The sequence below is a fragment of the Lepisosteus platostomus genome, chromosome 8 (assembly GCF_059453375.1).
Source record: "Lepisosteus platostomus isolate fLepPlt1 chromosome 8, fLepPlt1.hap1, whole genome shotgun sequence".
Classification (NCBI taxonomy): domain Eukaryota; kingdom Metazoa; phylum Chordata; class Actinopteri; order Semionotiformes; family Lepisosteidae; genus Lepisosteus; species Lepisosteus platostomus.
Genome location: NC_142618.1, coordinates 7,945,977 through 7,972,886, shown reverse-complemented (window position 1 = coordinate 7,972,886; position 26,910 = coordinate 7,945,977). Strand labels below are relative to the sequence as shown.

At 39.1% G+C, this 26,910-nt stretch overlaps 2 protein-coding genes across 12 annotated transcripts in view; both read right to left on the bottom strand.

The window, feature by feature from the left end:
- Nucleotides 1-4,091: 4,091 nt before the first annotated feature.
- prdm14 (PR domain containing 14) lies at nucleotides 4,092-12,946 on the bottom strand. The gene is made up of 9 exons (XM_088642263.1): nucleotides 11,680-12,946; nucleotides 9,139-9,815; nucleotides 8,813-8,866; nucleotides 8,550-8,707; nucleotides 7,841-8,111; nucleotides 7,303-7,505; nucleotides 6,278-6,379; nucleotides 5,447-5,666; nucleotides 4,092-5,211 (listed from the first exon to the last, which is right to left on the bottom strand). Exons 2-9 carry the CDS (start codon nucleotides 9,770-9,772, stop codon nucleotides 5,009-5,011), a joined length of 1,845 nt encoding a protein of 614 aa, XP_088498389.1. The 5' UTR covers nucleotides 9,773-9,815; nucleotides 11,680-12,946; the 3' UTR covers nucleotides 4,092-5,008.
- Nucleotides 12,947-17,190: 4,244 nt separating this feature from the next.
- The window catches only part of ncoa2 (nuclear receptor coactivator 2), a 134,494-nt gene continuing 124,774 nt past the window's right edge, over nucleotides 17,191-26,910 (bottom strand). For all 11 annotated transcript variants that reach the window (XM_088642266.1, XM_088642271.1, XM_088642264.1 and 8 more), the window contains 4 exons: nucleotides 25,815-25,992; nucleotides 24,516-24,711; nucleotides 23,852-23,938; nucleotides 17,191-21,656 (listed from right to left, as the gene is read on the bottom strand). In XM_088642266.1, the coding sequence (XP_088498392.1) occupies nucleotides 21,645-21,656; nucleotides 23,852-23,938; nucleotides 24,516-24,711; nucleotides 25,815-25,992 (473 nt within the window). In that variant the 3' untranslated portion in view covers nucleotides 17,191-21,644. The remainder of the gene's footprint in view (nucleotides 21,657-23,851; nucleotides 23,939-24,515; nucleotides 24,712-25,814; nucleotides 25,993-26,910) is intronic.

Genomic DNA, 26,910 nt, shown 5'->3' with positions numbered 1-26,910 from the left:
TTAAATGAAGTCTTGAGCACATTAATGTTGTTGTTGTTGTTGTTGATGATGAAACATTTTCTGTTTGCTTTACCTTTACCAGTTGGATGATCTGATCTATAGTGTGTCGACTCAAGCGCTTCACAGGCACATCTTGCGATGTAACTTCCAGCTGTGTGATCCATCAGTAACCCGCGCCGTGCCTTCGCCAGGCCTGGTGGAAGGAGCTTCTCTTCTGAGGAAGGGTTCAGGGGGCCCTCTGAGGACAAATTTGGACATTTGGTAACATGATGGAACAATCAAAGGGCAGCAGATGTCAGGAGGGCTGCCTTTGTCTTCAGCACTCGGCCATTCCTTGCTGTGGGACCACCTCATTGCTCCAGTCCATTGTCATTAATTTTGGGCTGCAGTTTGTTAATTTTCACCCTTCCCTGTGCCTGCCTCCACCCCCCACCAGTACAAGGCAACATTTGCTGGGCTGCTAGAACTTTTTACAGAGTGCTCAGCCTGCTTCTTGCTCCCTTGTTGTCTATTTTATGTGACCAAATGACAGGACCTGAAACAAGGGAGAGAAGAAAACACCAGCAGTCATAAGAAACAATGAACCTAATTTTAGTAAGTGGTGCAGCAAGCTGTTAATGAGGAATCGCTAGTAATGACTGAATCTGCACCACTTAAAGTAACTGTAACATCCTGTCACTCTTCTAGTCTCCCTGATGTTTCTCCTTTTCTTTTGTGTGTTTACTAGCAGAATACTATCCTCCAAACATTGGGAAAAGCAGAGATAAATGGCCTTTCAGTCTGCCAAATGTTTCTTTCAAGATATGCATTAAATCTCTTGTGAAATGCACTAAGAATCAGATTTAGACTTTGATGTCTGTTTTAAACTCATAAACAAAGGAATGTCAAGTTTTAAAATGTAAACATCCATATCAGACACTGCCAACAGGAAACAGAAACCCTTTCTAATTCAATACATACAATTTCGAAAAGTGAAGAAAATGGGACAGTGTTACAGATTAAAGTCTGATACCTCAGGGAGTGCTGTTTTTAAACACTCAGAATTTTGACTTGCATGATCTAATCAGTGCAAAATTTGAGACATATCTGTTGAAGTTTATTTTTTTTAATCAGATACTGACAATGCACTATGGAGACAAGAGGTTTGATCTGATTATATATACCGAACACACACTTTGCAAGCCAGAAGAAAGCTCCACAGTTTAAATACTATCACTTTTCAATGTGGAATAAACCTCTACTTGCTCCTTTGTAGGAGCAAGATGGTATGTTTCATTGTCAAATTTCGAAAAGGAAAAGTGTGCAGTTTCTGCACTTCGGTTATCCCACAAACGTGCAAAACCCCAAAACAGTAGCTGTTGAGGAAAGTGTGGCATACTTGTATAATTCCATTTGATACAGTATGTGCCCTGAGACATTTACTGTAGGTCATGGAAACAAGCAGAGCTCTGGGAGCTGGTTTGTTTAGCTGTTCAGTAACTTCAATTTCATTGACCGGCCATTGTAAATTGCAAGCTGTCTTGCTTCACCTGTTGTCTTTATTTTGCACGGGTGCTGGCCTCCGAACACAGGACGCGTTTCCTTGTGAAATGCATCAGCAGCACCAAAATAACAGGCGTAGCAGGCTGGGAAGCCCTGCTCCCCACAGGTCGGACAGTCCCTGTGGAAAAGGACTCTCTTCTTTACAGTAGGCCTTCTCATGAATATCCCTGCTGTAATGGACAAACAGCACCCCTTGCTCTTTCATGTAGGACAGTAATCCTTCAGAGAGCACAGCAGATGAAAGTGCAAAGAAAACAACACCAGATCCCCAGCCCTCTGTCACCCCTGAAGCCGTCCGGCAACAGCATGTTCAAAGAGCCGAGCAAACGGATCACTCCTCAACAGAGGCACTTTCACCCTTGTGGCACACTTCTAACAAGACCCTCCTGCGCCGTTCGCAGTCTGTCACTGTGTTTCTACAGCTAGGGAGATGAATATGGAGGATTTCCTCATCCAGAGCTCTGGAAACTACAGATTATCCTACTGGAAGAACCCAGGTTCTTCACTTGTGTAAATATCTCCGTCTTATAACAATGACATTTTCTTTCCTATTACTATTAGGTAAAAAAGAGCACATGCTTGTTTTTTTTATTCCACCCTTTTTCTAGAATGCATGTAGTAGGAAGCATTGAAGCATTGAAAGATATTTTCAGGAAGTAGACAGGCAGCATCATTAAATCCGAATCACGTCCTTAGTTTCTTAGTAAGACATTCCAAGCTTTTTTTCTCCCCCTGAAATATATGGATCAGTATGCAACAATAGCTCCAAAAATCACCCTGTAAACAAGATTTCCCGTTCTCCTTTTGACATTTTTGGGGTCCACATAGACCTCATAAAAAATACGTTAAGCGTGAGTTACGCGTTATACGTTAATATTTAAATACTACTGTATGTTGTTCCCTCATATCGTAATAACTTTAACAAGGACGACATTTTTACAAATGAAATTGAGGTGAGGAAATGTAATGTAGACAAATACTGTACATCTGATTTATAATAATATTTGGCTATTAAAAACTGATGTGGCTTACTCCAAAAAAATAACTTGATATTTGCCCACGATTTAATGTATTGTATTTCAAGCTTTACGTTGGCCTTACCACAGGACAAATGTGACCTATCCTCGTCTTCACAAATAAATTCCCCCCAAAACTTGAAATATGCTTTTTTATTTAAAAAGGGCATTTCATAACGGCGGATTTACAACTTCTTAAATTATTCAAATTAAATGTGTAGTTTCAGATAGTACAAAAAGTACGTATAAAAACTTAGACTTATCAATTATTCAGAAGACGTAAGAAAAAGGTACAAAAGGCTTACTGCTCACGGCGGTGGTTTCTAAAATACCATGCCTGTTATTCGTAAGTGGTATAAAATTAAAGTAATATAAAACTTGGAAAATGTATAATTTTCCAAGTAACCAATTAACCAAGAAGTGTGTTTAGGGAACGCTGGAGAAAACTGGAGCATCCGGACAAACCCGACTATACTGTAAATTAAGGAGTAAAGATTCCACGCAAATGGCACCTCAAATCTCGAACTGCTCCCTGGGCCACCGCGCCGCTCCATCACCGATGGTATCGCTAGCAATCTGGGCTTGGTGTCGTGTCATATTCATAGTATGTATTGCCTCTAATACCATATTATTTTTAATATTTCTACTCAAGACTTTTAACTTGGTACAAGAGAGGCTCAGGATCAGTAATCTCACGGTGGTTATAGCCTAACGTACAAAGTACTTATGTGAATAAAGTAGAGTCAATGTAAAGATGGGCAGACGTTCTACAAAGGTGTGATAGAACGGATGATAAATTCTATTTGTCTAAGCCCGAAGTCTTTATTAAAATGTTGAAATGTGAATTCGAAACGAAAGCTCACCGAGACATTTGTGACACGAAATGAGCCGATTACGTAAATGCACCAACACGTTTCTTAACTAAAGATATGATCAGCACTGCCAAATCTCTTGAGAAATTAATAAGCAAATTCCATCGTTTACACCTCTTGCTATGTAGACCGTTTCGGAACTTAGAGAAGTCACTTAAAATGTGTAATTTTATCTGGAAAATATAAACGGATAACCATAAGAATTTTTTGGCAAGTGAAAAAAAAAGACTTAGAAAAAAATGACAGAAATAAAAGCACTTCTGGACTATTTGGTCCTCTAGTTTAAATTACTTGATGTGTCTATCTTGAGAAGTCCCTTACTGTAACATTACTACAATTACTAAATCAGACATCATTCACATAAATTACGTGAAATACTAAGTAATTTATGTATGTATATATTCAACGATTATTTTAGTATACTGTATATGACATTATACAGTATGTAGATCATGAGTTTGATCTATATATACACACATATATACCATTTTACCTAAAATAAGTTGTGCAACAAAGGCATATACCATTTTACCTAAAATAAGTTGTGCATACAAAGGCATGCTCGTAAATCGGAGTAGAGATTAGAATAATTATTTTGCCACACACTTCTTTAGAATTTCCCCCTATATTGCTTTCCCTCATGCAAGAAACACCACTTCACTAAACAACATTGCACGGTTTAATTTTTACTATTACTCAGAACTTTGAAGCTGCATCAACATAGAACAGACTTCTATCACAATCTAGGACAAATGACATTCAGTTACAAGTAGCTGACATTTCAAATTTAAATAAAACATTTTATACACTACTAAACAGCAGTTTCATATGAGTAATGACTGTAGCAATGGGGTTGTTTTCATGCAACATTCTGTTTATAAATTGAATATTCACAGGTTTTCAATATATTAAATGGAAGTTTACAGACAGATAGCTGAGGCTGTCTCCAACCAAGTAATTTTACTCTTTCAGAAATATATTTAAAAATATTTAAAAATAAATAGTTGAGCAGGCAGAAAAGACTATTTGGCCTATCTAGCCTGTAGAGAAAGTGAAATTGTAGAGGTAGGAAATAATTGCATAGTGACTTGAAGCCTATCGTTTTACTCTACAAAATCTGTATGTAGTGCAGCAACTTTGGCAGATTTAAGAGTTCAGATATTATTTTTGAATATTTTTCTTGTTATGCACACTAGAGAGGTAAAGGGCACCATCAATAATTGTGCGCACTCATAAACAGTTCATACTGTGGTTATTTATCAATAACATATCGGAACAGCAAACAATCTGCATTTATATCAAAAGCAGCATTAAAAGGTGTTTCTGCATGTGCAAAGGTGACAATCATAGCATAAACATATATTATACAATTATAAAATACATCCAATTGTTCTGTAAGCACAAAACGCATCTTGCAATAAATAAAATCAAACGCATCTTGCAGTAAAACAAAATCAATGATCTACCCATCAAATTAAAACAAGTTTAAAATTAAAGGTAAATGTTAAAATGTTTTGCACTACATACAGTACATGCAGGAGCATCTATTTTACATTTTCAACGTTTAGATCCTTTTCTTTAGTTCCAAGGCCTATATCCCTCTGGATTGAGGACTGTGAGATTAGAGTTTCCTATGTAGGAGTAGGCTTCTCCTAGACTCCTTTGCTTTTTTGAGCAGTCTTTGGTTTGGGAGTACAAATCCTCCCCTTCCACAGTGTCATTTGTAGAAATTGAAGAATTCTTAAAATCTGAAGGGACAGCAGGCTCTAACAGTGGTCTACCTGCCAAGAGAAGAACAATAATAAGTATTATCCTGTATTCAAAGATGAAGAAGCATTCACTGAAGGTGTTAATGTGTAGGAAAACATTAACACCTGAACAGAAGAGAATTTCCAATTGTTCGATTTAACACCAGGCCACAATATGATAAATGTTGTTCAAGTTATTAGTACTTGCAGAACACTCAACACATTTAAACATATTAAAGGTTAATTTAATTTTCCACCCGTACGGTACCTGTGTGGGTCTTCATGTGGTTCTGGAGCTCCGCCGCCTCCTGGAAACAAGTCCCACAAACCTCGCACGTGTTCGGTTTATCCTTGGCGTGTGTGCGCCTAACGTGACTGTCGTGGGCCGCGTGGGAGGCGAAGGCTTTCCCACAGTGTTTGCATTTGAAGGGTTTCTCGCCAGAATGCTGCCTGATGTGGGTGCGCAGGATGCTGGATGCCGTGAATGCCTACAAGACCCAGTGGAGACGCAGTTCAGACAGACGAACGCGACGTTGTTCTCGTTTCGAGTAAGGCGTCACGTTACAACACTGACCCGGGAAACTCGAAAGAATAAGTTCATTTTAAGATTTACGAAAGCCGACGTATCGAAACAGAATGACGTATATAACTTCAGCTACTGAAAAAAATAGAATTCACTTATTTTCAATGTATAAAACTCAAGTAAATTATACATTTTTTCTATGCGTTCAATAAGACATACAGAACAGACACGTTTTAGGAGTGGTATATATATTATTATTAATTATAAAGGCTGCGAGGTAACGGTTCTTTGTAATTGCATCCTAAGAATCATAGTTATTACAATACTGCCTTTTATTAATTAAGACAATTGGTAGGGCTAAACCTTTTGTTCCTTTGAAAGCCATAAATTCAGTTCATCTAATCATGGCTAACAATGAAAAGGGCTGTACATCTGGGCATTAATTAGCATGTAAGCCTTTCACCGGCGTGTGCCCGCTTTGACAAACACAATAAGCATTCTGCTGGTAAATGCACCGTGAAATGAGGTAAAACCTCGAATGAAGTTCGGTCCTTGAGCCTCGGAGAGTGGAGTTACCTTATTGCAATAAACACATTTGTACGGCCGCTCCCCTGAGTGCACTCGCATGTGTTTATTCAGACTGGACGACTGAGAAAAACTCTTTCCGCACACCGAACACTGTAAGAGACAGACATATTGTTCACATAAACCTTCAAACGGTATATCAAATCGGTCGTTTTTCAAAATCGTCCGTGATGCGTTTCAGCCGATACGCCCTTTTAAAACATTGAAGAATAGAGAAGTATTTTAAATCCAATCATGTTCCGTCTGAAATTATGAATATGAAAAGTAAAACGTACAGATCAACGTTGAACGTTTGCTTATGTGATCTCATTAAGATATACACTTTAAAATAACTTGCATTGTACACAGGGAGCTGTCCTTTCAGCACCATACTGTGAATAAGTATATTTGACCATCTAAGAACATGTTATGAACAATGAACATGCTACTAACTGGAAATACTCCCCGTGATATTGGCAGAACCGTGTCTTGTTTTCTTATTACACTCAAAAACGGTTTCGGGGTAAATATTTGAGCACGTTTGACCTGCTGTGTCGCTTAAACCTATGTAGGGTTCTTCAGATCTGTTTTACTTAAAATAATTCTGGTTTAACATATCTTTACAATTATATACGGTCGCGAGCAATTTGTGTATTTCTCTAGAAAGAGTGACTCTCCGTGGTCGAAAAGAGTAGGGGTGTTACCCCGGTGTCCTTTCTAAATTTCCTCTGGCCTTTACCAATCATGGCCTCCTAATAAACTGTGGGCTTCTCCTCCCCACTGAGAGCTGGTGTGTGGTGAGTGTACTGGTGCACTATGACTGCTTTTGCATCGTCCAGGTGGGGCTGCACACTGGTGGCGGTGGAGGGGAGTCCCCATTCCCTGTAAAGCGCTCTGAGTGGAGTTTGCAGAAAAGCAGTATGCAAGTGTAAGGAATGTTATCATTTTTATTAAATACTTTTAAAATTCTCACGTCTCCTGACTAAAATGATAAAAACACTACTTTAAACTACTCAAAATCCCATTCAGAGCCTTACTTTGTGAGGTCTGTGCTTCTCGTGGACGTGCAAAATGTGAATTCTGAGTCGATCTCTCTTCTCGAAGGATCTGCTGCAGAGATGACAAGGGAACTTCCTGTCCCCTTGATCCACACAGCGCGTGTACTTCAAATGCTTGTCTCTGTAATATTTGTAAGCGAACACTTTCCCGCACCGTTCACACTTGAAGCCTTCTCCAGATTCTGAAAAAGGATAAACACGAGCAAAATTAGGCAAAGGGCTTTAAAGGAAGGGGGCTCAAACACATTTTTCTTTTTCACAAATTCGATAGCGATTCAAAAGAAAATTGAAAAACATTGCTCCATCAATCTAAATAATTCTATGCCAGATTCCAAAGTATTCTGCAATACTCGTCTTTCTTGTATTTTTCTGTCTTTACACACACTCTTTTTTATAGATTGGGGCATCATTAAACAGTTAATTTACCTATAAATATCAGACATGAGACCCTGTACGCTGTATAAGACTGGGCTATGTAGACAATCGAAAGTATAACCGGATCGTGTTCAGTGCTGACCTTCACTCTGGGGATGGGTGTTCTTTTCCACTACCGTCTCCTTCAGCGTGAGGGGAATTCCCAGAAACTGCAGGTAACAATCTCCGTACCAGACCAGTAACTCCTGCCTGGGTCGGATTTCCTTACACGTCTCGTAAAATATCTGCCCTTGGCTCTGGACAGCCACGAGATTCTGCTCCTCCGGAAACCTGGCGCACTTCACCAGAGACATCCAGTTACCGGACGATCCCCTTCCATCCACAAAATGACTCAGCTGGCCGTTCTCGAAAACCTGGAATCAGACATTTTTACGTTTTAGTTATTGAAATGAATTTGTTCTAAAACGGGACCTACAAAAATGAGCAATAATTCGTTTCCCTCATTTTGTCCTGTCCCGTTTTCTAGTTTCTAAGGAAAATACCGGCCTGTTTTTCAAGGAATATTCCGACACTACTCGGACAAACCAGAAAACCAACGAAACAATTAATTGCCTGTTCTCAATCTTACAATACATTCGTAACATTGATAAGTTTGCTTTCTCATTTCATGCGTTTTGTTCATTTTTTGTCTACGCCTACAGGATATATGAAAACGTATAACTAAATCCTATTGCAGTTTTTTCGTATTACAGTTTTTTAACGAAGTGTACAAGGGGGGGAAATCATATTTGTGTTGATATATGTAAACTGAATTAAACCAATAAAGATAACTTTTTAAAATTCATGCTTACTTCCCACATAAGCGTGTTGTCGTCGTAGGTTTTGATCTCACTGGTGTTTACGACTTTGCCCTGGAAAGGTCCGAATCTGGTTTCCTTCGGAATTAAAGTTTTGGCGAAAACGCCAGAATGAGTAACTCCCCCGTATTTCGTCTGGAGAACAGACAGCCCTGCGTGTGGAAACAGGAGAAATCACAAGATTTGAGCACGACAAATTTCACAAAGATGTAGACCTACAGACATGCTCCATTATTTAACAGAAAAATAAAACTTACCTTCTGGTAGCACAAGGGACTCGTTATCTAGAAGATGAAACTGAGAATCAGGAGCTATAAGGAAATACGTACATTAGTTATACCGAGTTTTGTACCCTTTTTTAACTTTTGCTATTCTTATCTTAAATTCCAATCTTCAAACGTTAGTATTTAGTCCTGAACTGCTTAATTTTTGTGTCTAAGACTATTCGCCACTGGAACTTTTCTGACATACTCAATTATAACAGCCATTTAACCTACTAATTTAGTTTTTCATCTGTCCCCCCTCTGCCAAGTATGGGGGGGGGACAAAACAAATTCAGTGTTAACAACGGTATTCACTTCACCTGTATTTTCAGGGAAAACCAGTCCGGATATTGCGTGGCCAGTACTCTGCTCCCGGTCCACTTGAGTGTAACCGTAGAGAACAGTGTACAGGTCCTCTTCACTGAAACTGAAAGTGCGAGCTTTGTCAGCGAGGGGACCCGAGTTGTGAAGGCCGAGAAAAACGTCTTTCCCCGGGGAAGACGACGACGAGAGAGCGGATTTCTCGCTTTGGGGGCTGCTGAAATCCGACAGGGATCCTGGGAGCTTCTCGGGCGCCCTGGCTGGCGTCTCCTCGTGTTTGGAATAGAACGCGCTGGGGACAGGGGGCTGCGGTTTGTTGAGGAGCGGTAGCCTGGACGGCAGCAAGCTGAAGAACTGTTCGTGCAGGGCTGCTGCTTGGTGAGGATGGGGATTGTTTAGGAAAGTCGGAACCCCGTTAAAGTTGAAAGGCATGACTGCTTGCGTGTCCGTGACCAGGCGTCCAAGAGACTTCAGAGGGTGGACAACACTCCGTGCGCTCCTGAAGACGTCCATGTATTGAGAGCTGGGGAACACATTGGGGTAGTAACCGGATATTCTACCAGGACTGTTAAGAGTCTCTAAGTGATAACTCTTGTCCTTCACTGTAGAAATGCTTGACAGAGACAACGACATGGCAGCAGCGGGTAACAAAAAGATCCAGGAGAGGGAAGGTATCCTAAAAACAAGACAAAAGCATTTTAGCATTGTTATAACGATATTAAAAAGTTTTCTTAACAGCCATCCATAAATTCACTCTTTTTGTAGTTTGTTAATTATTATTAAACGTTTAAAAGTGTCAGGTTAGCGTTCAGCACATTTGTACTGGTGTTGCAACAGCAAAATAAGAATACACACAATTGTTGAGTGAAACATTGAATATAAGCTAGATTGGTTTTGCAAAGTCGAAATATTTTGGCACGCAAAACGAAACAACATTTTGATATGTTTAAAATACAGATTTTATTATATGGGTTATATATGGCTTACATAGCTTTAAATGTGATTGTAATTAAAAAATGTTCCTAAATGGTGGAATTTTGTCGTGTCTTATTTACCTTACCAGAAGATTTGTAGTTGATCATTTTTGTTTGCCGAGCAGTGATAAAGTGTTACAAGAAATACCTACAAACTACAACATGTCACCAAATAGACTGCGTATACGGGCTATTCTGCCTGCAACGCGCTTTTGAGACCTGTTTTAAACAAAATTTATACACGATATAAATACACATATTAAATAAAAGGCACACTTAGTCAGGCAGCTGGGAAGACGGACAATTAGACGTGAAAAAAATAACGACAAGACCACGAAATTGTTAGATTGTTATACAAACGTGCGAATCTGCGCACCTTGGAAGTTTTAAAGCAAGAGAAAATTGATCTCCGATATTGATTCCAATCAAGAAACATAACTGTCGGGGGAAAACCATCTTAATTCGTTTATTACTACGGAAACAAACACCTATTTGCGCTTCTGGCATCTTCGGTCTGTGGAGTACAGTTCGCGCGGATTCCTTGCAATTCAAAAGTCTTAATTTTCCCAAAAGCATTTGCAAACTGAAATCTGTGCTGCGACCTAGGTGTGAAAAATCAGAGGCTAAACTTCGCAGTGATCTTAACAATACGTTTCGTCCTGAGAGGGGGGGTATTTTAGAATGGGGGCCATTAAAGCACTCGAAAAAATAGCCTCCAGTTATATGGATGGATTCGTGAAGGGTTCAGACAAAAGACACATAACCCCCTCTGCCAAGCAAACCACAAGCAACATTCATAAGCACGCCAGTCTTCACTCTCAGCTCAGCTGGGTGTTGAGACAAAACAAATAACAATTGCAGGAATTTTTCTACAAGTGTTTTCCAAACAATTTACAGGAGCTTCAAAACCTACTGGAAAACAGTAGCGAATCGAAGAGCGACAAACACAAATATCCATTCTAGGAGCATTCGTTTGACTAGGGCATTAAGCACCAACAAGTCATTTAAAAACTACCCAAAAACCTTAGAGTTACATACTTTAGCGAATGTAGAATCATTATCTTTTGATTTAAACTTTAAATGTGTATCAACTAGATGTTTTTTGTCTGCCCTTCTGTTGACGCGAGTAGACTCGAATTTATCTACATTGTGGTTTACACTGTGATACAAACTTCTTTACTCAATGGTTATGGTCTGCAAGAGCGTGAGCCCAAAGCGACCTTTAATTCATCTTGATGTTTAATAATTTGAATATTATGTTCTAGATCAATAACAGCCAATAACTGAAACAAACCAGGGTCGTGACACCTAAATTAAAGAACACCGGGTCAACGGGAAAGGTCAGCAATAATGAAGCCATCAGAACTCCTTCGGAAAGCATTAAGTAAACACATGGAACCCGCTGAGTTAAATAGCTTCTGACATAAAATTGATTTTAAAAGCCCCAGAACTTACACAAAAAAAGTCATATTTCTTATTTAAAGAGTTCAGCGCAAAGTGCGAAAAGAGAACATTACCTAGCACAAATACATTTTAGAAAGACAAGAGAAAACATGCTGCGCTTACCTTAAATATATGATCTCTTTGCTTTAAAAGTGTGAAGTTAACTCCAGTACTCCACCGTATTCTGCTTCTTTTTCGGTAGCCTCAGGCTTAGTTAATTTCTTTGAATCAAAGAATGAATAAGCGCTCCTGCGTGGCCTGTCGAGCTGGGAGAGGGCAGACACAGCGCTCTTCTGTCAGTGTCTGCGTGCGTCATGCTCCGGTTAAGACTGAGGGCAGATGGTGTTAAAGAGTGGACTGTAGAGAGACAGGACCAGAGAAGATGCCTTTCTCCTTCTCTTCACCGCCATTGGTCAGAAATCAGCTCATCCTGATCATCTCTTGGCGCCCCAGGGGACAGCACTTTAACACGTTATCATTACTAACCCCAGTTTCCACTGCTCCCACGGCTTTATACAGTATTCACAAGACTCCACTCACGTTAGCGATTTTATCCCCTGAACAGATCGCCGAGCTCCGACGCCTGGTCCGGGATCAGCTGCTGTTGGTGTGCTTTGCCAACAAGCGTTGATAACGTTCAGACAGGATTGCACTTTAATACACTTCGGGTTTTAAACCATTTAGGTCATCACCTGCTGATGATTATGGATGACAGCACTACTCGTACACTCGTAAAAATGTTGATCTTACGCTTACCACAATCTACAAAATGTGTATTCCTCCGACTGTTCGCTAATCACAATCTTTCCCCTTAATGTGATTAATCCAAATGTAAACAAAAAGCCATATAATCCTAGCTTCTGACATAAATACACTGAAATATCGACAAATTCACATTGTTTTTACGCAGTCAGCACTCAATGTGGGGATCACTTTAAACATAACGGATTTTAAGGCCAGACATTTAGCTAAGAGAAAAGACAACACGTTGGCGACATTCTTCATCTTATGCTAAAAACAGTTGAAGTCTGACGAATCTCGATAGTTCTTTAGTAAGCCTGTCCTCAGTAGGGTCTTATCCCAATCGCATACCCTGCACCTCACTGAAGGTGAATTCATCGATTGCTTTTTAATACTCCAGTAACACTAACAGAAATAAAGACAAATAAACACTGCAGACGCAGCTAAAGGTGAATTAACCCATTTATGAGAAAAGAGATTCAAGAGTCTTATGTTATTGAAATATAGAAAACGTTAAGTAACGGTTTGTTGTGTAGCCTTGCGTTTTCATAACGTCTCATGACACTAACCGCAATACCCCTCGGCGACTGGATTTAGCTTAGCTTAACGATTTCAAACCAGCCTTGGAAACTACAGCACGAAGTTTTCACACCAACAACGGATTGGTGTTTTCCAAGTTTTTCCTCATCAAATGTAATTACCTGGACACAATCCTGTGGGTTGCGTTTAATGTGCGAGTGGTTTCGAGCAGTTTAAAATAAAGAAACGCGTGACTTTAAAAAAATATATATTTTTGTCTGTGTAGCGGGGGACTCGCGATGGTTTAAACAATTCAAGGTAAGCGTAACAATGCGCAGTGAAAAATTTAAAAGGAAATACCCTCTATCCAAAAGACATGTTCGCGAAATTCACATCTTCTAAAAGACGGGTATGCATCACATGTGGCGCATTTATACAGCCTAGTCCTCAAACATTACCTGTATAAATAATTAAACTGCCTGGCGATTGATTGCAGCGGTTTCTTGAATCGGTGATTCGTAAATAAACGCACAGCCCGTTCTTCATCAGTGCTTAATTATTGATCGCACCATTATGAAGATATTGATGTATTTGTTCTTATTGCTAGGAAAGTTAGTTTAGATATTTAGTTCCGCAAAACCAAAACAGTACTTACAGAAAAGGAACACAATACAATTATTTTATCCCTTGCGCCTTTTAATTGGGTAGATGTTGACTGATTATTGAAACATTTTCATTTAAAATGTTTTCAGTTTTTTCAGACGCAACCCTTTTTACGCCTCTTCAGGAAAATTCACCCTCAAACCGATTTCGGCACATGAAGACAACCAACATCCGCAATATCTAAAGTCGATATGATTACTTTCAGTATAAGTGTGTAGTTAAAATCCATAAATAGCAATAAGTCGTGACAATTGTAACCATGCTGATAAGTCTTTATAATTTTTATCCAAGTACAACATGAACGTGAAAACAAAATTCGTCTCCGACTGACCACCGAAAGGACATTTCAATGTTAAAACATTTAACAGTCGCAGAATATTTCATTTAGCGTTTATGACTACATAATCCCATCAGCAGTCTATAAAGGGCTGAGTTGCAGTATTTGATTCAATTGCCTTGCTTAAAAGAAAAATGTTTATGTACTTACTAGGATCAGAAACGAACTCTTAAACTGGACTGTTTTTTACGAGTTGAATAGTCGAATTGAGAAACGATCTTCTCAATCGGACAAATTCTCACCGTTCAAGAAGCGCTAGAAAGCTAACGCTGAAGACGACGCATGACGTCACTGGCATGAGCAACAAGTCATTCTTAAACCGTTTTAAAACGTCTCGGGCAAAAATATTATAGATATGTGAGTAATTTCGTAACATACCAGAGTAAAGAATAGCCTATACATTTTTATTCGATATGGATAGGTTTTCATAGGTTGGCATAGCTTTTCAGTGGGTTTAGAGTAACAACCGCTAAATTGGACAACGAACCGATTTGGGCAACTAAAACTGTGGTGTGAAAGAACATATTCCTACCCATTCACAAATTATTGTTATTATCGCCACCAACACTATTAATAGTATTACATATTAAAAAAAATAATTACAAATGTGTTGGAAAAACTCACGGCTGAACTTCCTATCGGGAATGAGACAAGATAAATTGCAAGGTATGTTAAGGCAAAACGAAAATATCACGCAGCCATCTAACGTGAAGAGATTTTCACTCTTAAATTTGACATCCACACCGTGGACCAGTTCATTTCACGGATAAGGATGGAAGCAATTCGCCGAACCTTTTCTTTTTCGCAAAGTGACAGTCTTCACTTCATGCAAGCAGCTTTTTGGAGGCTGAAATTACACCACCGAGCACGACGCGTTTCAGAGGACGACGCGTCTCAAGTCAGAAGTATTCAGAACCTGGGCTCCGGAAATCCGACATCCGAAGCGAGGAGTCGCTTCGTGGCGCTGCCTAATAACAATTCCCGCTGCAAGCCAGCCTTCGGAAGAGCTGTGAACGGTGAATGACGGAACAGGCAGAAGACATACTGGAAGATGGATGAGCTCCTGAATAAACACACACGACAGTACTCCGAAAGGGCTAGCAGCCACCCCCAGAAAGGTTTCAGTGGAGAAGCGCGCCACGCATTAATTAACACTGCAACATTGCAGGCCGTGACTAGGGGCGCCTTCAGAAGTGAAGGCTTCATTATTTGAAATATACAGAGCGTTGTGTGTCACTTGTTTTATGCCATCTGTGTATAAAGGTGAATAGGAGCTAAAACACTGTGAAAGAATGCTACCAATTATTTATCCACGTTAAGATTTACCTACCGTGCAAACGAGAAGCCCAGTTTCCCTTGTGTTCTACAGATACACACGGTAAAATACGTTTTTTTCCCCTACTGATACGGGTAATCAATCCCAAATCATTTCAATTTAACGGGTGATGTTTTATGCTGATATCTTAAAATTAAATATTAGAAGATAATTACCTGAAGACGTACATTAAAAAAACTGAATCGTTTAAGAACATCAGAAATGTTTTAATCAAAGGGGATCGTCGTTTAAATTTATAGTAGTTCCGTCTCATTCACTCATAACACTTAAACAAGAGTTGCGAATGATCTCCAAATAAACCAATATATTATTTCGGAACATCATCATTTGGTTTGATCACAAAAACAAATTGAAAAGAAGATGTCAGATCTAACAGCCATTATCATATGAGGGAAATAACCGGACACGTCGAAGTTTAAAAACGCTGATGGAAACCCATAACTAAAGTTCGGGAAGGATAACAGCAGCCAAGTTCAATTGGCCTCAGATGTCTTAAATCATAATCATTCCTGACGTCATTTCATCTTCCACCTGAGCAGGAGATCCCACCCTCCTCGTCCCAGAGCCACGAAACTGGCTCTCAGCTAAGCGGGTTAAGCCGAATTTACTACGACAGAACACTTCAAAGATTTTCAATACACTTAAATTATTCGAAGTTGTTATTCCCAGTGAAGTTACATTTAATAAAAAAAATGCAGTTTACATACAAGCAAGAACAATGTTCAATGTGATTTGTGGCTTTATATGTAGGGACGTGGTAATCGCACTGCCTCAAGTCAACTGACGGTGTTCAGTTTGAGCAAGTCTTGATCATATTAGTACAAATCTACAGCTGTAAAGAGTTTAGCTCAGATTTCCGTCACGTGAAGGAAAAAGTGAAGTATTTTCACTTTTAAAGTCGTACCCTACAATTCACAAAAGGCATAACTGGTCTCTTGGATCAGTCAGAATTGGAATTTCCTGCGAATCTAGAATTGAAATCCTTGTGTGAAAATAATTTGGTGTGTGGGTAGCAGTAAAATAACACTGTCATAGACTTGACAATATAGTTGAACCGCCATTAGTTCCAGGAAAACTGAATCACCAAAACCATGGGATGAAATAATTCTCTAACAATGTAGTGTCTATCACTGATTAGAAAACAAAGCAAGAAAAATAATTATTGTTTCCCCCTTAGGGCAGCAGAAAAGGCACAACAACCCTGGGTCCTTGAGAGCTGCAGTAAAGCCTCTTTAAATCACCACTTTACACCTTTGGGAAAGCATGGACTTTTCATCATAATGAGCTCTACTAACTTGCAAAGTGGTGCTGAGAATCCCAGCTCTAGGATCTGCAGGCAGAGTGCAGGTGTCAGTACAGCATATTTCATTTGTAAGCTGGGCAGGCTGACGATGGTTTAATTGAGACAGATCGCAGAAGTACTGTCATAATATTCCCATATTAAACTCCATGTTCACTAGCCAAGACTCATTTCTGTTGCCTTTATTTTAAAAAGAGGAACAAATGTTAAAATTAACTTCTCAGAGGTACCTCACCCCCAAATCATCAAACCAAATCACTTCCTTAATTGTGGACTATAAGCACAGCTCTCGACAGATGTATATCAGAACAAAATTATACGTAGAAACTGTGTGATATTCCAGATATTCCACAAGTCAAGTGGATTGTCTAAGACACTGATGAGGAACTGTGTTCTGTATGGAGATTTTAATAAGCCATCATGTGTTAAAAAAAAGTCTATATTCAAGAGAATATTGTGAAGTGATTTCACAGCAATGACCATGCACACAACACGAAGTGTTACTGTGCATAAAAAATCTGTAATTACTTTACAGCAAGTAGTGTGAAGTGCCCTGTGTACATACAGCATACAGGCACACTTCAATCAGGAAGTATTTTTATGTTTGTGTCCTGAACTCTTGGTGATGGTGTGAAAAAACACAGAAAAGGCAGAAGATTCAGATCTGTATCCCGTCATTCATACACACATTCTAAAGCCCAGAATCCCCAGGCCCATGTGGAACATACAGTCCGTACCTTTTATTAAATGTTGCAATAACAGAATTCTTTATTTACAATGGCATTATTTAACATCAAATAGCAAAGCAATATTAGTCAACAACTTGCATAAATGTGTTTAAATTTCTCTCCGTATATCTAACTTTGCATAAAATGCTCACACTAAGGTTACAAACATCAATGCGGGTGCAGAAGGTGATGTTTAGTGTGAACACATCTGGAAAAATAACATCTCTGAGCCTGCAACACTGTAAGCTTTCTCCAGAAAAACCATATATTTTACATATTGCTTAGATTTACCCTTGCATCATCTTTTCATACAGAATTCACAGACAGTAAATGAGAAACAATTGTACAAATAATATAATCCACAACTGATCACAAATAACACATGAAAAATTAACAGTAATAAGGAGGTGAATAGGGCAAAAAGAGTGCTGTAGTCTGTATCCAGCAACAAAGACATATTGAGTGATGCTGCACTCATTCAGTATTGTACACAATTCACTATACAAATATAATACAACAGACAAGGTTGTAGTAGTAATATACAAGACATAAAACCAGATCTAAGGCATTTTGCTAGGTTTTAGCATTTCGAGGTTTTTGCATTTAGCTTTTTTACCAGTTCTAAGAAATTGGCAGACTATACAAAACAAAGTTCAAAAATTCCAAAATTAAAACAAAGGTAGAGAGACAAAAGTCTGTAAGTTGAATCAAAGTCTGTATGATATTTTCATCTTTATTTTAAATGCAAACATTTTCTCTGATCCTAGTCACAACTGCCCAGATACAAATACTATAAAAAGGTTGCTAAACCACACCAACACTTCATGGCTTATGTTCTTAAAACTGACAATGTAATCTTTGGATTCTGCAAAGGGAGCTTTACACTCGGTTCATCTGCTAAAACTGGCTATCCTAAAATTTGATACTTTCAGTTGCTTAATTTTAAACACTACATGTAGTAAAAGATGGTAAACACGACAAACCAATGTCCAGAAAACAGTTATGTTGAGATAATGTGTTACAGATGGCAGGAATCTATATATTGGTGAATTGTCTTCAGATTTCATAGTACACTGAGAGGAACTAAGTTATGATGTATAGCTGCAGTTCTTCGGGTGCTCTCAAGACAGCTAAAGAAGCCCAAATGAACTAGGGCCACAGTTTCTAAATGAACGTTGGAGGTAAATCTAGATTTAAAGCCATACACCATTAACGAAAGCTGCATTGCTATGAAAAGAAGAAGAAATTTACATCTTTTAATAAGGAATGGCTAAGCCTATGACAACAAAACTGGTCACCACTGGCATATTCTAAGACTACAATCACATAGTGTTTGTAGTATTATGGAAAAGTTACACAGGTGAACACGCATAAGTCGTTTTCAGTTGTGACAAATGCATTTAGCATAACCTAGACAAAATATGCGTTACATGTAATACAGATTTTATAATACTAATGCATGGTAAATTCATTTTTAAAGGCAAATGCAAGTTTTATATTAATAATTGTACACTGGCTAAAGGCAAACATGCTTCAAAAGTAATACTACCAAAGAATGTTTTCCATTATGAATTCATTGGGTATTTTTTCAGTTTAACATTTAATTTCTACTCTCCAAACAAGCAATACATTTAAAAAGCAAATCTAATTTGTGTAGCAAAGAAAGCAAAAGAAAATGGGGAAAAAAATAAGTTTTTTTATTTCTTCCGCAAAACAGGATACCTTTTCAAAAGGTACAAAAACCATCCACGTATGGATAGATCAGAATGCACATTTAAAACAAGTCTCAGGTAAAAAGTTTAGCCTGTGTTCTGTTTGCTAATGTGTAACGGGAGGTCGGACTGTCTCTCATTAGAAAAGCTGTGCAGAAGGACAAAGCATGCAACCCTCCCCACATCAGAACACCTTTGTCAAAACCTTTAACCTCTTGATTTTGCTTAGTAAAAATGGCTGTAACACAGAGGTGAAAAACTAAAATGGCCACACAGCTTAAATATAACCTGCAATATGATTTCCATTAGGAGTTTTATCATGAGAGAATATGAAACCACTGAGAGTTCAGTTTATCCAGCCCATAAAACCTGTCTCATGAAATGAAATCAGGGTGGGTTTTGTTAGGAAAATGAATGGCACTCTGATGATTGAATCATTTTTGAGGGCACGATATATGCGTGTTTACCTGTAATTTTGTAATGTCTGTCCAAGATCATGTGGACTTTATTCCATCACTTTTTTGTAGAAATAAAATTAAAACTGCTCTTTGAAGTTGCTTCATATAAACTGGGTAATGACCTTGCACAATTATTTGAAAGATAAAAGCATTATTTTAATCTTTACTACATTCTATGCAGGTTTAGTTGTATTGGCTACGAAAAGTAATGGGCTAAATACAGTAACTTTAAATTAAGAGATAAAGAAAACCAACTAATTCCTAGTGTCTTTCATTAAACCATCTGGTTCCTAACATGGGTCAGCATTCAACACAAGTTAATACCTCCAGAAATAAAAACAAAATTTTGGCTTTTTAATTTGTGGCAGGCTCATTCAAATACTATTAAAAATGTGTGGTAAAATTTCATTGCAACAAGCTTGCCAATTCTGTACTATTTACTTGAAAACACCTCTAAAAACATACTAAAAAATTAAAATATATTAAGAAATCTACAGAAAAATGAAACAGAAAAATATATATGTAGGTTTATTCTACCCACACTATTCACATTGCAATTTAACTAAAAAAAAAAAAACAGTCTCTCTAGGCATCTCAAGACAGCTTGACAGCACTAGACTTGCTTATATAAAAAATGTTAGGGAGTCAATCTGCCAGTGGATTAAGGATTTTACACTGCCTGATTTCAAGAAAATTAAAACACCAAATTAACCACTCACACCTAGTTTTCTACCGAAGGAAATGCTATACATAATTACTAAGGAACATCTTTTGACGTCTTCTGACACACAACAGCAATAAAAAAGGTGGCTATGCTTAATACTGTAGTACCTTAGTTTCGGAATCAACCGTTAGGACAAATCTGCCTCCAGAAAACTGTACAAAATTGTAAAACAAAAGATCCTCAAGTAATAGTTATTGCTCGATTACATAACCCAGAACAGTAAAGTCTGTATCTAGCAGCTCTTGACTTGCACTCCACTCCAAATGACAAAAAGCACACGGTAATATTGAATTATTATGGCTGTTTTTTGTTTTTCCTTCTGTGGTATCTAGGCTAAAAGCTGAAAGCAAGCGATAATCTGTACATTGTATACCCCCCTCCAGTAATGTATTTTTAATATACCTGACCCCCTACCAGAACTGTCTGATCTCCCCACGTGAGTGCTGCCATCTCCCATATGAACAAGACACTCCATTGTTACTTTAGAAGCAGTTATTAAGACCAGCCTGAAACTGATTTTAAAAAATGTATATACAATCTAGCAATACTTTTAAGATTATAATCACAAGAGATGATAAATTTGAAGAGTCTGTTGTTTTTGAAAATATGGGACCAACCAATCCATACGTCCAACAGAAAAAACATTTTGGGGTCAAAATACAATAACAGCCTTTTAACACACTTTTGCCAGTTTAGAAAGTGTCATTACCTTATTTAACTGTAATAGTTTTATTGTCTACACGGTTAGAAAAAAAAGAAAATAAATCTATACATAACAGTTAAACTTAATTTTATACACTATCAACCTTTATTTAGACTATATTAGTCTGAATTTATAATACAAACTGTTCTAACAATTTTACAAAATTGTATATGCTCTTCAAACCATTCATTATTTTTTTTGCTCACAATTAATTTAGAAACCATTAAACTTTATTCCATGTCTTATTTGCACACACACACACGCAAAAAAACAGAAACAGGAACAAAAGCCCCCCAGACATCTGAAATTTAGAAAAAACGTCCAGAATTCAAAAGTAATTGAGGAGTCCTCACACCCAGTTTGGAACAAAACAAAAATGACAGAGAGCCAGGAAGAGAGAGAGAGAGAGAGGAGCAAACAGTGTACATCGTAGAAGAGATCAAGAGTGTGGTCACCGCCCCCACGAGGAAATACATTCATCTGACAAGTATTCCGGTGCCATTCAGTTAGCCAATCAGGGGAGACCTAAGTCACACTACGGTGAATGCGATGAACAGACTGACTGGCTTTCAGAAGGTTTACTTGAGACTGCGAGCAGAGCAAAGACTCGGGTTGCCCTTTTCGAGAAGTGTTCCGACAGGTAACGACGTCCCCCCCCCTTCTCCTTCCTCAGAGAAGAACACTTTAAGGTTTTGGACGTTGCCCCCCCCCCACCCCACCCCGCGGGCAGGGCGGCGGCGGCGGGGCTGGGCTCGTCAGCAGATGGCGTAGCTGGGTGGCGCGATGGCCGGCCAACATGTGAGACGCACGCTGGCCGTTCGCAGTGCACTGCCAGGTAATGTTCTGAGGTCCCGCCAGCGACGAGGGTCAACAATACTTCTGCAAACACACAAAAGAGTTCACTTGTATACTTGTGCATTGATGACATTAACCTGTATTATCAACAGGAAATCAATCGGAATGACAGTAAGAAAATGGCGACAGTAGAATCGAAGGTCAGTGTTTCAACCTTCCCACCTTTTCAACTACACATAAACAGCTGTCAATATTGGAACAGAAGACATTTGGATATTAACTGATTTCTACAACAAAGTTTTTTTTTGTATTGGTTACTAAGGGGCTTTAAGCAAAGTTATACATTATTTATTCTTTTTCAGGGATTATGAGACACAGAAAAACTGAGCAGACAGCCACCTACACTTATATATACACACAGACTGCACTGAACTGTGTGTCTCTTTCTCCCTATCTATACATAGAGAACTGTCACATTAAATGAGATTTCAGTAACATGGCAATATTGTCCATGTCTCCCCATAGCAGTTATGGAGTGGTATAAATATCAGCCCACGTGAGCACCTACAGCAGGCCCTGAAGCACACAGCTATGCCACAAGACACAGATGGATTTTACACCTGATGTTGTCTCTCGCAATATAAAGACAGGCCATGTTATTAAGACAGGGATCTGTTGGAAGATAGGATTTGAAAAGACAGGCAGAATCTAATCTAATCTAATCTAAGATTAGATTGGAATAAATGTTCAGGATATAATGTTCCCAATGAATGTTATGACCCACAGAACAAAAGAAACAGCAACAATTTAGGCATGTTTAATATCTCCTGTCCTGTGCTCATAAACAGTAAAGTGTTCAAAAGCCCAGCTCACAGACAGATAATGTTTGTGTAAACCCAACATTTAAAACAATTATACCCCAGTGAGGTGAAGCAAAATATCTTAAAAATAGAATGGCTTGGGAATTCCTAACTCTGCGATAATATAAATTCGTTGTAGCTGCACTAATGGCTAGGCACTAAATTATTTACTTCAGCCCTTTACATTTGGGCTCCTGCAGTATAAATCAAGCGACATAAATTTCCAAAGCTTATAAGAAAACTAGTCGAGTTCACATTCAAAATGTTGTATTGCTGTTAAATATTCATACAATTTAATGAGGCTTAAAAGCTTCAATAACAACATTATTTAGATTTCAAATGCTTGCTACAGCCTAGAGAAGAAACAAATAAAGGTTGGATAGCATGAAACTTTCCCAAAAAGATTCTGCCCAACAAAAATGATTTTTTTCCACAGTCCATAAAGTTGCACAATTAAAAAAAAACATCTGAGACGATTCAGCCAAATACGATTTAATATGGCCATTTTCCACTAGGTGGCGATGCAGACAGTCTGCAGCTCTTCAAAACATTGTACTTTTAAACACTCTTCTGGCTAATCAAACAATAGCAAAATATTTGGAAGCAAGGTGCAACTCCTTTTATTCATGCCAAATTCGTACCGATGTGTGGCTTACAGGAGAAAATGATTAGAACAGTGTTTAATACAACAGCACTTGTGAATTATTAACCCCTTGGGAAGCGAGATAGATTTTTAAGCCATCCCTTTTGAATTGCCTTTGAAAATGATAGCACTCATACTGCTTGCAGAGTGTGACGCAAAATGTAGGGGGAAAAATCAATAGATAAAACATAGCATAAACACATAAGCAATCTGAGCCTTTGTTTATGTCTGCTGTACAGCACTTGATGTCATGTCTTGAAGTCTACAAGGACTTGTCCTTTAAAATATTGTCTGCATGAGAACAAATCAGTCTTGCACTAAGTGCACAGTACTAATTACACCACCATCTTAAGGGGTTGTGTTAAGTCAGTCTAGCACCATAACTCTTGGTCGCAGAATTACATAAGGTAATTATGTTAAATTATTCACAACCTTGCTGTGCACCAAACGGCTCAATTAAGAATGAGCAGACACTTAGAAGGCCTTCAACTTGTAATGGGTTACGTGGAAAAAAAATGCATCACATAAATCAGTACAGAGAAAGCTGTCGTCCACTCTAGTTCACTTGTTTTGAAAAATACCATAAGATTGAGAAAGGAAAAGTTTTGATTTGTCCTAAGGCGGAGACTTCGATCTTTGGTCAACTCTTCAACGACTATATAAAAAGTGAAGACTGCAAGGCTCATATTTAATTAACATTTGTAATATAGCTGTTTTCTGCAGACAAGAGTGAGGAAAAGAGAACCTGAGATACACTTAGCTGTGGATGTACTTACTCGTGTTGCCTCACCCTCCTGTTTAATCATATCCATGCCAGGCAACTGGTTAGGAAAGAGGTTTCCTCTCATGGTAGGATCATTCACCTGTGAGAAGAGAAAGATCTGAGAAAGTTTCTAAAGCCCTGCCCCGTTTCGCCTGTTATTTTTTAAGCCCGGCGCTCCCTCTATTCGTCACTCAGCATTGGGAGATGGACGCCCGGAAGCCCGCCTACCAGCGGGTCCAGGAGAGACCCGATGGCATAGGCTTCATCATGGTGTCCTGACCGTCCGAGTCCAGGGCTCGGAGTGCCTGGCCCCGTTATCTTGTTTTAACTCCCTGTTCCTGTTCCGGATCCCGTTCTGGATTTTAACTTCTTGGATGGTTCACCCGGTACCTGGACCCTGAACTGCGCCCCGGATTCCCCCTTTGGGCTGTTTGGACTTGTTTGCCTGGGCTGCACCACGCCCCCTGGATCACCATCGTCGCACCCCCCTGTCCATCATCCCCTCCTGATCCTCTACGTCTCTTCCGTTGTCCTTCTCCACTTACTTCCGGATTATACCGTCTGCATAGGGTCCTGAACTACGCTTCACGAGAGCCTGGACCGGCTCCCGTTACACATGTGCAGTGAACAAGGATTTCCCAGGGTGGAAAAAGCTCGGGAAAGGCTGTGGTACTAACCTGCTCGGGACCCATGGAGGATAGCCCCGATGTAGGCACCGAGGTCATTGAGGTCATGCTGATCTGCCCTGACATCTGATTCATGTTGTTCATGCTGGAGTTCGTTGTCATTGACACGTTGATGTTCATATTGTTATTGTACATGCTGGCATTTGACTGCTGCCCAAATTGAGGTGACGACTGCTGTGTGAACACGCTATCCAAAGATAAAAAAAAACGAAACCATTTAAATTGCCAGACCGAGAAGACTTTCATAACAAAATCCATAGCATATGTGTCATTCAAATCTCTGATTTGACTGAGCTTTGGGAAAACACGCCCTACTTTAAAAGTCTCACTGAATTCAAGCATCAACAGTGCATTTCCCCGGACAGGGGATTCTGTGTGATCTTGCAAGAAAATTGGCTCAACTTAAAATATGAAAAAAGTTATATGCCACATAACACTGCATTCTGAAGTGCATCTAACAATCGGAAGCCACTCCAGATTCGGCGTGTTGTCTTGTAGCTGCAATGGAAATGAAACCAGCTGCAGCTTAATCCACTGGGAGGCGCCAGATGCCGCAGAATGTGCTAACCACACACACCTGAGGGAGACGGCACAAGGCTGTGCTGTGTGTTTCAACAGATCCGTTACTGGAAAAAAAACTCACCGGCACCGAAAATGCTGTGAATTCAGCCATCTAACCCCCCCTAAACCCTGTTCTCTGACAAAATAAATCTCAGAGAAGAAGTGAGGATATGTGTGGATATTTCACAGTTCAATCTAGGCTAGATACAGTTCCAAGTGAACTCCTCTAATTGCACTAATTTTTCATCCCACAGAGGCCCAAAGCTCATTACAAGTGAGAGGGGACCCATTGCTTCCGCTACTGAAGTGCAGCACTGCCCGGGGGAGGCAAAACAGCTTCAGTACACGGCAGATCAGGTAGAAGGGTGACAAGCTGCTTCAGCAACTGAGGGGGAACCTCCAGTAGGCCAGACTGAGCCGGCCCAGGCAGAACTTACCAGTGGTAATACTCCCAACGCCTACAAATGCTGCCCCTGCAATCTTAAAAGACCACGTAGTCAGGGTCTCAGCTTGTAGCGTCAACTGAAGGAATGAAGAACTGCTAAGATTATGTGTCATATTCCCAGATGGCAATTAAGATCAAGAGCTCTTTCTGTCCTTTTACATACCAGAACACATGGTCTTCTTCAAGACCTGGCTAGACACTCACACACAAACCTTATTTTGGATGTATAGAAGTTCTTCAGGACCTAAGCTAAAAAAGGAATAGTGCAATCCTGCAATGATTACCTATTTCCACTTATGTTTCCCTGTGGCCAGCCATTCATCTCTGATGAGGGCTGGAAGCTTGCACTGGCCTGGGGCTGCTGCATCATGGGGCTCTGGGCGTGACCCATCCTGGGTGACATCAGAGGACTCTGGGGGGTGGTAGCACCTCCAAAACCTGCATCAGGCTGCTGATTCATCCCTGAAGGTCAACACACAGCTGTTAAGCACACTGCTCTGTTTGCTGCTGGGTTATGCAGTGGTAGAACAGGAATGTGGCCCATCTTAAATATGGACAGCCACTCTGAATCAACAAGTTAGCTCCCAGCAGAAGGGAGCTTGCAAAACCTGGGATTTGATTACATAAACTATTTTTTATCAATATTTTAAACTGAAATATAAAACTATTATGTTCAGGATTACCATCAATGCCTAAGCATCCACCTTCAGTGATACTGCCACTCGTGGAAAGATGCTACATTTATAACTCAGTGACCAAACATGAGTTTTCAAGACAACAAGTCAAATAAAATGATCTTAATCTTTAACTGAAATGTTAAATAACTGTAACAAATTTAACATAGCTCATGATATTACTATAAACCAAGTTTATCCATTTTTAAAAATACAGTATAAAGGCAATCGCTGCAAATCACATATTCCAAGGAACCTAAACCGTGTGTCAAGGCAGAATAATAATGAATTCCAAAAGTAGTCTTAGAATTATAAGTTTATGATAACTTTCAGGAGATCTTGATTAAGTGAATTCAAATCAATCCTTCTCTTCTAAATTGGTTACCAATGGGTAACTAAGCAGATTTCTTTCCTTAATATGTTGTTCTCGTGAAAGCATAAATATGTGTTCCTGTTTTCTGTTTCAGTTCAAGTTACAATCAGTTTAAACAGCTGATTGTTATAACAAAATATTAGACAAAATTAAAATTGATAGCAGATGTAAGAAATTTGCATAACATTTTAGAGAGGCACTCTGTGTGCTGTAAAACGTACAAAAGATAACTATTACTATTACTACTTGCAGAATGAGTGGTATTGCTATCAAAATGTGGAGACAAAATCTGAAAACATCCAAACAAAGCTAGATGATTCAGGGGTACTCCCA

Coding starts and splice junctions, on each gene's coding strand:
- prdm14 (XM_088642263.1), bottom strand. CDS start 9,772: ATGTCGTTGTCTCTGTCAAGCATTTCTACAGTGAAGGACAAGAGTTAT. Junction 8,112..8,549: donor ACAACACGCTTATGTGGGAA/GTAAGCATGAAT, acceptor GTCTGATTCCAG/GTTTTCGAGAACGGCCAGCT. Junction 6,380..7,302: donor AGAAGCACAGACCTCACAAA/GTAAGGCTCTGA, acceptor TGTCTCTTACAG/TGTTCGGTGTGCGGAAAGAG.